Consider the following 14050-nt stretch of genomic DNA (forward strand, 5'->3'; position numbering starts at 1 on the left):
TTTCTGAGCAACCGTAAGATTTAAGAGGAAAATAACATATCTTGGTTAAGGGGGTCAGACGTTTTTCACAACTTAACTCTTCTGAGGCAGATTTCTGTCATAAAGACTTTAGCGTCTATGGAGGAACAGACTTCATTAGCATTGCCATAAAGCATCAGCTCAGTGTGGTGATTGGGCAGGGAAAGTCACCCCAAATATCACGACTGACAGCGACGACCGCTCCAGATCTGCAGATAAAGGGAGTTTATTGGAACAAAATGAGATAAACAGGATTTTGTTACCGACCAACATTACTGTATACAGCGCTGGGGGGTTATATTACTGTATACAGCGCTGGGGGTTATTACTGTATACAGCGCTGGGGGTTATATTACTGTATACAGCGCGGGGGTTATATTACTGTATACAGCGCTGGGGGTTATATTACTGTATACAGCGCTGGGGGGTTATATTACTGTATACAGCGCCGGGGGTTATATTACTGTATACAGCGCTGGGGGTTATATTACTGTATACAGTGCTGGGGGGGTTATATTACTGTATACAGCGCTGGGGGTTATATTACTGTATACAGTGCTGGGGGGTTATATTACTGTATACAGCGCTGGGGGTTATATTACTGTATACAGTGCTGGGGGGTTATATTACTGTATACAGCGCCGGGGGTTATATTACTGTATACAGTGCTGGGGGGGTTATATTACTGTATACAGCGCTGGGGGTTATATTACTGTATATAGTGCTGGGGGGGTTATATTACTGTATACAGCGCTGGGGGTTATATTACTGTATACAGCGCTGGGGGTTATATTACTGTATACAGCGCTGGGGGGTTATATTACTGTATACAGCGCTGGGGGTTATATTACTGTATACAGTGCTGGGGGGTTATATTACTGTATACAGCGCTGGGGGTTATATTACTGTATACAGTGCTGGGGGGTTATATTACTGTATACAGCGCTGGGGGTTATATTACTGTACACAGCGCTGGGGGTTATATTACTGTATACAGCGCTGGGGGGTTATATTACTGTATACAGTGCGGGGGGTTATATTACTGTATACAGCACTGGGGTGTTAGATTACTGTATACAGTGCTGGGGGGGTTATATTACTGTATACAGCGCTGGGGGGGTATATTACTGTATACAGTGTTGGGGGTTATTACTGTATACAGTGCTGGGGGGGTATATTACTGTATACAGTGTTGGGGGTTATTACTGTATACAGCGCTGGGGGGTATTACTGTATACAGCGCTGGGGGTTATATTACTGTATGCAGCGCTGGGGGGTTATATTACTGCATACAGCGCTGGGGGGGTATATTACTGTATACAGTGCGGGGGGGTTATATTACAGTATACAGCACTGGGGGGGTATTACTGTATACAGCGCTGGGGGTTATATTACTGTATACAGCGCTGGGGGTTATTACTGTATACAGTGCTGGGGGGTTATATTACTGTATACAGCGCTGGGGGGGTTATATTACTGTATACAGCACTGGGGGGGTATTACTGTATACAGCGCTGGGGGTTATATTACTGTATACAGTGCTGGGGGTTATATTACTGTATACAGTGCTGGGGGTTATAGTACTATATACAGCGCTGGGGGTTATATTACTGTATACAGCGCTGGGGGTTATATTACTGTATACAGTGCTGGGGGTTATAGTACTGTATACAGCGCTGGGGGTTATATTACTGTATACAGCGCTGGGGGGTTATATTACTGTATACAGAGTTGGGGGTTATTACGGTGTTGGGACATATAGAGCGTAAAGAAAACAGATTTATTTTCATGTTTTGAAAGCCGGCCCCCGGGTGAAAGAATCCAATAAACGTCACGTATGTAAAGGGGGTTTAGTATGTGAGGTCGGTGAGAATGGGGGGGGGGGCTCCGGACCAGGTGTCCACGTCTGCACTCGCCTCGGGAACTCCAAACACCCGCTGCGGTCGAAAAGTTAACGAGAAAGCCTCGGCTCAACAAAATAACGGCAGCGGTCGGGAGGCAGCCTCGGGTACCAACTACCAACGCAGTTGAGTGAATGGAATGTCGCCCGCAGTGTGTGGCGTCGTACGTCCCACTTTGTGTAAGAACGGGCAGGTTGGGCACCGATGTGAGAGCGTCGCCGCCGTCTTTAGACAGTTCTGAGGTTTGCCGCGTTCATGTTGCGGCTGACCTTGCGTGGGGAGGAATAATTCAGGAGCCGTGTAGTCTAAATAGGATTCTCCCAGACCTTGAAAAGAACACGGCGAGAAAATTAACCCTTAAAACACCGATGGTCAGAGCGTTTGCTGGGTATGGGGGTATCACAGGGTTGTACGGCCCTAAAAGTCACTCTAGTACCCCACGTGGCCCCAGCAGAAGGGACACCATATAAAATGATTCATCTTCGGGAGAAGCTGCAGCTCCACAGTCTCATCCAGTCTTGGGTGATTGAACTCCCCGGGGCCATAACCCTAAATTCCATGAGCGTAGACGTAAGCGTGCGCCAACAGAAGGCAGGAGGCGTATTCCGGGGTAGGGGGGGCAAGTCCTGGGGGCAGATCCTACCGGGGGATGGGGGGGGGCAATAGGATGACCATTTACTTAACAGAGCTGTTGGACATCGGAATTCTCACGGTGCTTCGTATCCTCGCTGCACATCCTTAAGGAGCAGAGCATGGTATATGATGTCATAAGTCAACGGAGAGGACAGCCACACCGCAGTAAGGGTTAATAAGGGGCAGCAGGGGCAGGAAGGGGCGCTGCACTGGATCAGTCCTTTAACCTAAATATACCGTTGGCAGGAGGCAGAGAACTGGCTTTAATAATGAGGAGGGAGAAGGAGGGCTCTGTGTGCCCAAAATGCCCCCCCCTCCCCCTCCCCCTCCAACAAAGTTACATTGGATGCTATTAAAACGTAAAAAAAAATTAAGTTACACTTCTGTACGACTTACATTTTTTTTTTTTAAGAAAAATACAATTTTCTCCCCCAAATTCTTGCTCGTCACCCTGCCAAAAACAAAAATTTTTATCTGCAGCTGAATAACAAAACAGGGGTACTGACACGCGTGCCGGTGCAGCTGCTGCAGAACCTCTTGGGCCAGACAGCTTCCATTCGCTGCTCTTCCCCCCATCTCTGCCCAAGAGGTTCTGCAGCTGCTGATACCCCCCAGCCCCCCCATCTAACACAATGTAGTTGCCACTTGCCAGTGATTTCCTTTCCTCCCCCAGTAGAGGAAGTGTAAAGGTTACTGGTGGTGTCATCTGTCCCAGTATGAGAGTCCCCCCCTGGATTGGCCCTCCTCCCTCCCCCTCCGGGTGGAGCTTCCCTGCCCCCAGCCCTGCATATTCACAGTGCTGCAGGACTGGGGACAGTTCCCTGGGATCCCTCTGCTTCAGATCACTGGAGATCTAACGGATCCCTGCTGTCTGCTGAAGGATCCACTAGCCACTAAGGATAGAGGGGGGATCTACTAGATTCCCAGAGCCCCCAATGTGATCCTGTGTGCCCCTCCTGAACCTTCCCCTCCTGTGCAGCAATCCAGGTCAGTTCTCTCTTTCTTCGCAGGGGATGGGGGCAATACTGGGGATGGGGGGGTAACTGAACAGATCCTCTGCCCCCGGGCTGGGGAGGACCTTGTGGGCTCATTAACCCCTTGGGGGTATTTGGGGTCCATTATAAATCTTTGTGCCCCTCTCTACTCTCTAAACTTCATGAACTTCTGCTGAGAATCCGAAATGATGATTTTTTTTATTGAATATACAGAATATTGGTAAATAGTCTGCTGGGGGTTGTTTACTGCATGCGTGTTACGGGCGATGCATGCATGTGCGTTACAGATCCACACGCGTGCAATATTTACACGACTTTCTTTTATTATATTTTTTGTTCTACGTGAAACCTGCAACAATGTTTACAAAGAACGGGGTAATTAATAATTATTACACGGAACGCTTCCTTCCATGGACAGAAGTCGGGTTTATTTAGAAATATTTGTATTATTATTATTATTATGTCTAAAATCCTAAAAATAGAAAAACAAACAGAGGATTAGATGTGTGTGTATGTGTGTATATGTGTGTATATGTGTGTGTGTGTGTGTGTATAAATGTATGTATGTATGTATGTATGTATGTGCCTGTATGCATGTATTTATGTATGTGCGTGTGTATGTATATATATATATGTGTGTGTATATGTATGTGTATATGTCTGTGTGTGTGTATGTATATGTGTGTGCGCGTTGCGGTAAAGTACCTCTTAGGACACGTCTAGAGCCGCGGGGACAGTTTTCAGGCTTTTGTGGCACCAACTCAGTCAAACATACAAAGAAAATCCGACTCCGATGTACAAGGCTCAGTGTACAGCGCCCCCCCGACACAGAACCAGCCGGCTACGCCAGAATATACACAATATACAGAATATACAACATACACAGAATATACACAACATACACAATATACAGAATATACAACATACACAGAATATACACAACATACACAATATACAGAATATACAACATACACAGAATATACACAACATACACAATATACAGAATATACAACATACACAGAATATACACAACATACACAATATACAGAATATACAACATACACAGAATATACACAACATACACAATATACAGAATATACAACATACACAGAATATACACAACATACACAATATACAGAATATACAACATACACAGAATATACACAACATACACAATATACAGAATATACAACATACACAGAATATACACAATATACAGAATATACAGAATACACAAAATACACAAAATACACAGACTAATACAGAATATACAGAATATACACAGAATGCACAGAATATACAGCATACGCCTCGTGACACCTGGGGGCGCAGGTACCCCTCCTACTCCTTCTGAGACAGATATAATACAGCGAGAGTGAGAGAGACCCTGACCCTCCACCCGGCAGAGTTACACCCGGGGCACCTGTGTGAATTGGACCAGCGGTTAACCCCTTAGTCACTGGGATAAACGGCTCTTTCCAATCTCCTGCTTACATAGAAGCCATCTTTCACCCCGTCACAGTGTATGTGTGTGTGTATATATATATATATATATATGTGTGTATATGTGTATGTATGTATGTATATGTGTGTATATGTGTATGTATGTATGTATATGTGTGTATATGTGTATGTGTATATATGTACGGATGTATGTGTATGTATATATGTATATGTGTATGTATGTATGTATGTATGTGTGTATATATATGTATATGTGTGTATGTGAGTATATGTATGTATTTGTGTATGTATATGTGTATGTATGTATGTATGTATGTATGTATGTATATATATGTATATGTGTGTATGTGTATGAGTGTTGTATTGGGGCTTGTGTTGTAGGGAAGGTGAAAATGAGCAATAACATGAAAGTTACCAAAATGCAGAATTGAGAGAATATTATCGCACGTCGGGAGAAACGAGTCCTGGTCCTGGGAGCTCACAATCTATTAGTCGGTTACGTATATTATGGATAACGCTGTCTGGTTAACGCACCTCCAGTCCGTGTTAATTCCTCCCCGGGATTATTACGAATCAGGGGGTCCTGCCGGTACCGGACCTCAAAGCCAAACGATGTTACCCCTCCCCCCAAAAAACTCAGAAAAAACTCTGCCATAAAGCGAGCAGAACGGAAGCCGCCGTACCGCGGGCCACGGGAGGTAAAAACCAACGCGATTTGTGTTCTGTTTTTTCATTCAAAAAAGAGACCTCCGAGGTTCTGAAAGCTGATGTCATTGTTCATCTCTCTCTGTTGGCTGATAAAAGGTATGAACATCGACTAAAGAGCGGAGCGGTAAAGCGAGGATGCCGAGTGATTTAAAGATGACACCCCAACATTCCCTTACTGTATTAGCCTCTACCACCTCTGCTGGGAAGCTGCTCCACGCCTTCACCACCCTGTTAGTAAAGTAAAACTAAAAAAGAGAGAGAGATGGAGGAGAGAAGAGGGAGAGAGACAGTTAAATATATAAAGGGGATTAATAAAGGACAGGAGGGAATTTACGACCCCACGTAAAGATGAAAATAAGCAATATAAATGGATTAAAACCCTCTTTATGATTATTCCTCCCCAGTAAGCTGCTTGCACCCTATGGTTAAGTGTGACTGTTGCTGATTGGTTCAGGCAGGTTGGGGGGAGGAGATAGGAAATGTATCAGGTGATGCTGAGCCTGCCACAGGCTGCCACCGATCTCAGCTTCTGGGCGAACGAGCGACACCGATCCCCGTTACGGGGCAAAAAACAGCTATTTCTGCAAATCTATGTGTGTGATAGTAAATAAAGTCGCCCGCGCCCCCCCCCCCCCCCGCTTTCACGCCTTTTATCATCGCCGGCGGCTGGCTGGTATTTCGAGTCTCCGGCCGCGTTTGTTGGCAGCGGCGATGTTTGTGATCCGTCCGATCCATCGACTCTGCAATTCCAGAAATGCCAACAGCAACGCAACGGCAACGATAACGCAACAATAACGCAACATAGTAACACTAACAATAATGTAACAAAACAATAACGCACCAACACTGTAACCCTTAACGTACCAACACTAATAATAATATAACCGCAACAACACAACACAAACAATAATGTAACAATAATGTAACACTAACAACGCACCAACAACACTGTAACCCTTAATGTACCAAAACTGACAATAATGCAACATAACAACACTAACGACGCAACATAACACTGCGACAACACTAACAATAATATAACAACACTAACAGATAATGTAACGAAACAAGAATGCACCAACACTGTAACCCTTTATGTAAAAACACTAATAATAAAATAACCGCAATGTCACAATCTGTATAAATTTCTGCATTTTTGCTGATTGGATAAAAATAAAACCGTTTATTTGCATTTTTTATTTTTTTTCAGTTTTTTTCCCCTGACTTTCTTCCGCTTCGATCGCCGTCCGTCAGACGGCCGCCTGCTTATAACAGAAAAATCCCAGAGCCCCGGGTGAGATTTCATCGCATTAACAGGATTTTACCTCGTTTTTCTTTATTGCGGGGGCACAGAATACTTGGGGTTAAATTTGGCAAAAAAAAAGGGGGGGAAAGCATTTATTGAGCGGCCCTCCGTATAATGAATAAGGGAATTCGTGTTAACCCTTTGGCAATCAAACAGTTAAATACCCGCTGCCAACCTGCGCAGGAGCTGCTGTTAGTAGCAGAATTTTCCTTTCGCTGTTTCGTTGCCCAAAATGAGCTGATTTTTCCCCAACACAGAACTGGCACATTTTTGGAACTTTTTTTTCCCTAGTCTTTCAGCCAGAAAACCTCAGTTCTGTCCTCGTAAAATGCTGCGTCTCCCCCAGGCGTGGCCGCGCATGGATTGTTCCCGTATTCACCTATGGTGAAACTGAAATTCATTTAACCCCCAGAGTGCCAAAAAAATTGTTTAAAAATGTATTTTGACCCAAAAAATGCCAAAGGGGTCGTGCAGACCGCCATCTGCTACAGCATCAGCCATCATATTTCAGCGCGATGAACCTCGTTTAATAAATAACCCCGGGAGTATTCGGTAGGAGAGCAAACAGGGAGGCGGGGCTTAAATACAGATGTATAAAGCGCTGCTACGGCAAACAAATCGGGCGCCAGGAAAGAGAATGAACGAAATAAACGATGTTTTGACTTAATTCTGAGTTACAGAGACAAAAATATTCAGTAAACCGGAGCGGGGGGGGGGCATCCAGCCGTTGGGTTAACACCGCGGGGGCTCTTTAAATGTTTGTGATGCTCCTTTTTGCAGGACCCCCCCCCCCCCACTATCTGTATTTACCCCTCTCCCCCAGCCGTCCCCATCCCCCAACCCAGCAGCTGCCTTCCGTCCATGGAATGCCGATAGAATCCTGGAGATACGGGAAAGAATGTTATTTAACCCCCGAGATACAGCAGGGAGCGTCGGGGCGAAACACGTCGGGGGAAGCGGTCTGGTGACTCGCTGGACGGTGCCGATCGGAGACACCGCTGGCTGCCAGAACTCCGATACCCGTTAATGCGGAGAGGGTGCGTTCTACCCGGGAGTTACCATAGTTACGCTTCTATTCACGCTTTCCTTTTACGTTCGCTCCGTTTTAAGAGATTCCTCCCCGTTTTTGGCGCGTCGCCCAGTCGCAGCGAGATGAGACGCAGGATGGTTTTCTCGCCCCGTGGACACCCCGGCGGTCCGGTGACTTAGGGCAAGAGCCCCCCCCTATTCACAAGTAATAGTGACCCTACTAGTGTGATGGAGCCTATCGTTCAACAAGATACAGTACTGCTGGTGACTGCATCAGCCCATTTTGGGCTCAATGAGTTAATTTCGATCATTTCCAGAACCCCGCCAGCTGTATAGATCCTCCGTGTTATAACTTTCCCCCCGTACTGGATCAAACATGCTTTTTTCTCTCATGTGAGCAGCGGCAGAAATCGTCGTCTTCCTGTTCATTAAAGAATACGTGTCTCGGATTATCTTTTGCAAGGAAGCGAACCTTTATGGGCTCCTTCTATATGTTTTAATTTTTTTTTCCTTGGTGTGTATTTATAAGGGTGTGTCTATTTACTTAATTGTTGGTGTTAATTATAGTGCCCTGTGATTATCTTTTGCAAGACTCTTATAATGTGGTCCATACGTTTATTCCCAACCTTCATGGGCTCCTTCTATGTGTTTTTAATGACTCCTTTATATAGGTGTAACTATTGACTTCGTTGTAGGTGTTAATAATTTAATTTATGGGCTTTTAATGATCCCTTTCCATAGGTGTGTCTAGTTACTTAATCTCAGGTGTTTTGGGAGGGGGTGTTTTTTGGTGTTGATTGGCGTTTCTGTTCCCGTTGTTCGGATGCCGCGTCCGTGTAAAGGAATAAACACGTTTGTACTTTAATATGACGTCATGTGTGGGATTTCGCACCCCCCCCCCCAAACCGGCAGGTTTATAAATTCCTTTTCGCCAGGTTGTGGGCCGGGGTCCAGAAAGTAGCGCGGATTCCCAAAACTTTGTCCGTCACATAAATGTTAATAATTTTTCCCGCAAAATAAACTATTTTTGGTTGCGATGTCACCAGAACTCTGGCCGCAGAAACCTTGAACCTGGGGAATACGCAGCGAAATGTTCAGCAAAATGTTTGTTTTGAGACATTTTTTTAACCGGACATTGAACCCCCCAATCCCCCCCCCCCCCCGCAGGCAGCGCACTTAAAAGGGAACTTTACTGAGAGGGTGGTAGATAAGTGGAACAGCCTCCCAGTAGAAGTGGTAGAGGGTAATACAGTGAGGGTATTAAACACGCATGGGATAGACTTACGGCTCCTGAATCTAAGACGAGACCAACGACTGATTAAGGTTTGGGTCTGGATTTGGCCTGGAGTCCTGCACCAGTTCTATATCATGGAGCAAAGATACACAATTAAAATTGCATGAGAAAAAATGTAAAAATCAAGATTTTTTTGGGGGGGGGGGGAGGGGGGGCTCTATTTTATTGGGATATTGGGATAAATGTAGCAAAATACACCATTTTAAGTAAAATATATTTAAAACATTTTTTTAATTTCATTTATTTTACTATAAGATAAGAAAACAAAATATTTAAGATTAACACATTTACATTTTTTTAAACCAACTCTGAAAAAAAAACATTTTTTCACTTCCTGTGGAACAGACCGTCCGCAACACAACAGGAAGTGGAAGGTGTTCCGATAAAATGCCCCCCCCCAGTCTTAAAATATCTATTTTTTTTTATCTGTAAAAAATATTTTCGTGAATGTTATGAAATTATTTTAGGTGCGATCAGCAGGTTTTCTTTAACGAATGTATAAATTTGGCTAATTCTGGGAGGAAGGGAGTGAAATCGTCCAAACTTTGGATTTGTTTCAGGACGGGATAATGACACGAGGCAGGGAAATGGGCCAGATTTGGGGCCGTTCTCTATTGTGCCCCTTTGTGCTCAGCTCTGTCCCCGGGCCCGAGCGGATTTGCCTCCTCGACAGGCCTGGAACTTTCCAGAATAAGCGGGATTCTCTGCTCTCCGCCATTCAGTACAGTTAATTGAGTCACCTGCATTCAAGCAGGGATATCAACCATAACATACTGGGAGCAAAAACAGTCAGACTGTGCGACCTGCAGAATCTGCCCCGAGACTGGGGCAAAAACCAACGACTGATTAAGGTTTGAGTCGTTACAGCAGGAGAAACGGGCGACTAGACGGGGGCCAAATGGGGGCCGAACTGCCGGCAGGTTCTATTTTTCTGAGTCAACTATCTAAAATAATAAAATTCATTTTTTGGGCTTCTGGCACTTTGCCTTTTTACATTTTTTTTTTTTTTTTTTATGTTTTTCAATTTTTTTTCTCATTTCCTTGAGAAATTTCTGGCAGAACAAAAGGAGGGATTTTCGGAGCGCGACTCAAGTGCTTCCCTATCGGACAATCCTCGGGAACAATGAGTTTGAAAGAAAGTATCCTGAGGGTGCGGATGCCCCAGGCAGAGGCTTCTCTTGCGCACGTTAACTCTTTCTACCCCAAAACACTTTGCCTTTTTTAGCCGCGGCCTCCAAATTGTTGTCTATGTTTTATATATTTTTTTAAATGTAATGTGGATCTTATCACCCCGTTTACGGTCAATATTGATCCAGATCCAGCAGTGGCATTAACCCTTTTTAACCGGGGCAGTAGGCACACATACATTTCTGCCCTATAACCATACTATTCCCTCCCCCACCCTTAACATAAATCATAATCTAGGGAGACTGTCTAGTTGTTGTTTTTTTTTTTTTTTTTAAGCCAATGTTTCATAATTTTTATTAAAAACTTTTTAGGAAAACGATACCATAGTGCCCGAATTTATTCAGCATTTTTCAGAATCTATTCAGCATTTTTTAGAATTTATTCAGGATTTTTTAGAATTTATTTTGAATAAAAGTTAAAAAACTATGGGCCTGTAACTTTATTAGTGGTCACAGAACCACAAATTTCCCACATCTTCTGTTTTCTGATGAGTTCCCCCCCCCCCATTTATGAAGCATATGATTGCTGATGCGAGATAAAGCCGATGAAAAAAAAAATGCAATGTAATTTTTTTTATAATTTATAATTAAATTTAAAAACAAATTAGCTATTCATTTTTTTTTTTTTATTATTTTTTTTTTTAATATTTACTATGAATTTTTTTTGTGTGCCTACAGCTGTGTTTTTCCACATCAGAATGATAAAATGTACTATTTCCTTTCTGCAGGAAGTTGGCTTCATTGAACTTCCTGTCTTCCCCCTCCCTCCCCCACGCTTACCTTTTAAGATGCGCTGAGAACAAATGCTGAATTTTACCATCGATAAAATGACCAGAAGTAGGGAGTTTTTGGCAAATTTCCCTCTTAGCTGGCTTCCTCCGTGCTGCTTATAGAGAATAAACAAAATAAAGATTAAAGAAAACCATCTAAAAAAAATAATATATATATATAATGCTGATGGAATTCTGTTGTGTTTACAGAGGGTCTTAATATGTAGGAAATCCCCTATTTGGTTTTGGAAGAAAAAAAATAAAAATGGAGCAAAATTGGTAAAAAAAAATAAAAAAAAAAAAACCCAACATATTTTTACCACTTTTACATATTTCTTAATATGTAAGAAAATCCACTATTTGGTTTTGGAAGAAAAAAAAATGGAGCAAAATTAGTAAAAGAATTACAAAAAAAATGCTTCCTAAACGTTTCCTTGAGGTGGCTGACTTGTGGAACATCCTAATGACCCCGCGGGGCAAACATTTCGATCCGATGTACTTGTAACTGTTTGAAAGATATTTTTTTATGCTTACCGAAGCCTCTCGTTGTGTTTTTGTAGAGCGGGACACATCAATGTCGGATGGCAGCAGACCCCCCCCAGGTGCATCTCGCTGACCTGATCCGGAATGAGGGCATTTATATCTTTGAAAAACGTCTGCAAGGTTTTATCGCTCTTGTTCTCCACCATCACGGTGCTCTACATGATCTATATCGTGGTCCTGGTCAAGACGGTGTTGCCAGGGGGCACCTTCATGTTGCCATTTCTCCAGTCGAAGGAGTTAGAGGAAGGACCATGTGAAGGCACCAGGTCGAGCGAGACCATCGTGAAGGTGAAAGACAGCCAGACGTATCTCGTAGCTGCCTACCTAGACCTGCGAGGCAGCAGCGTCGTCCGGATCATTGGAATTACGTACAGGTACGAGCGGGATCTCCTGTACTGCGACTTTTGCTTCAACAAGACCAACGGCACCGCGTTGGCCGACCTCCAGATCCATAGCGATCACTTTGAGTTCCCGTACGGCACCGCCGACCTGCTCTGTGATCTGAAAGGCGACCGGATCCCCCAATATGTCTCCATACACCGAGAGGGCGAGCCGCTGGCCACCGTCTTACAGATCAAGAACATCGAAGCGCCCGTGGAGTTTGAATACGATTTCCTCATGTGTATCTCCGCCATGTTTGGATCCTACAACAATGTCCTGCAGTTCATTCAGTCGATGGAGATGTATCAGATCTTAGGGGTCCAGAAGGTTATTATCTATCACACGGACTCCAGTCCTTTAATTAGAAGAGTAATGGCCCATTACATGAAAGAGGAATTTCTGGAACTGATCTCATGGCCCATAACTTCGTTCCTGAACGTGTCGTCTGGGTGGCATTACCCAGAGCATCCAGGAGAACTTCACTACTACGGGCAGACGGCGGCTTTGAATGACTGCCTCTACCGCTACATGTACAGAAGCAGATACATCTCTCTGAACGACATCGACGAACTCATCCTACCCACCATACACAAAGACTGGCGTGAAATGATGGACTTCCTCCAGCAGCCGAACCCCTCCGTAAGCGTCTTCGTCTTCGAAAACCACGTCTTTCCGACAGCCCTGCAGGACAAAAAGAACCCTTCCACTCCCGAGGAATGGAACTCCGTTCCGGGATTAAACATTCTGAAGCACGTCTATCGGGAACCCAACGCGCCCGACGAGATAAACCCCACGAAGATGATCGTCAACCCGAGAGACGTGGTCAGAACCTCCGTTCACGTTCCCCTGGACTTTTACGGCGAACAGTACCAGGTGCCCAGCGATTTTGCCCGACTTTGTCACTACCGGCAACCCAAACAAAAAGACCTGGGGGAGGACATGCTTATTAAAGACGACATCATGGCGAAATACGAAAACGTCTTGGTTGAGAGAGTCAACAGAGTGCTACAGAAAGTCGGCCTTCTAAAAACTATTCCGAAAAACCACAGACAATGAACGAGCCGGAATAAAAGCCTCAAGGAAATGATTGGTTTTGGTACATTTTGATTTTTTTTTTCTCTTTTGCACTGAAAAGTATGACTGGATTTTTTTTTTTTTAAGGATATTAACGAGGTTTTTTTTAGTGCGCGCCGACTGATTATTCGCTTTCATCGGGGAAAAACAAGTTTTTTGCTTTTTAGGAACCGAGAGGCGCATGGCGGGACATGAGGAGGGCGTGGTTAGGAGTGGGTGGGACTGTCATTAAGCCACACCCCATGTCTTAAGCAGAACTCCGGACCTAGTCTACCCAGCGGGGAATTTGCCCCTGACAATTAGACTAAAATTTGACATATTTTTTTTTTGCTCTCGTTGCACAAATAACAATTTCTTCGTTTGCCATGTAAGTCGGATCACTGATAAGTCGAATGGGTTTGTAAATATTTACCACAAGATGCTGGAATCGCTTATCTGTATATGTCGGCTGCCCACGAGGAATTTAACACAACTGGAAGCGCACGGGGGGGGCACGATTGGTGTTGCGCTGAAGGTCCATCGGCCAACCCCCCCCCCCAATCCTCCGTTAGAACAGCCACAGAGTCTGCTATATGAAATACTGCATTTTCAGGCCAATTACTTTCTTACCGAATCCGTATTCTATAAAATCCATGATTTGCTACTTTTGCACAATCCATAAATTCAAAAATATGCATAAACTTAAAAGTATGCATTTATTTTGGATACAAATTAATAAAATACTTTGATATAACCAAGTTGGCCTTA

General features: G+C 44.0%; 1 protein-coding gene across 1 annotated transcript; it reads left to right on the forward strand.

The window, feature by feature from the left end:
• The first annotated feature begins 11932 nt into the window (after positions 1–11932).
• LOC149277433 (beta-1,4-galactosyltransferase galt-1-like) lies at positions 11933–13285 on the forward strand. The gene has a single exon (XM_089502887.1). It carries the CDS (start codon positions 11933–11935, stop codon positions 13283–13285), a length of 1353 nt encoding a protein of 450 aa, XP_089359013.1.
• Positions 13286–14050: the final 765 nt, after the last annotated feature.

Source organism: Sceloporus occidentalis, unplaced genomic scaffold, assembly GCF_023333645.1.
Source record: "Sceloporus occidentalis isolate IW3139 unplaced genomic scaffold, rSceOcc1.0.p SCAF_214, whole genome shotgun sequence".
In the NCBI taxonomy this organism is placed as follows: Eukaryota; Metazoa; Chordata; class Lepidosauria; order Squamata; family Phrynosomatidae; genus Sceloporus; species Sceloporus occidentalis.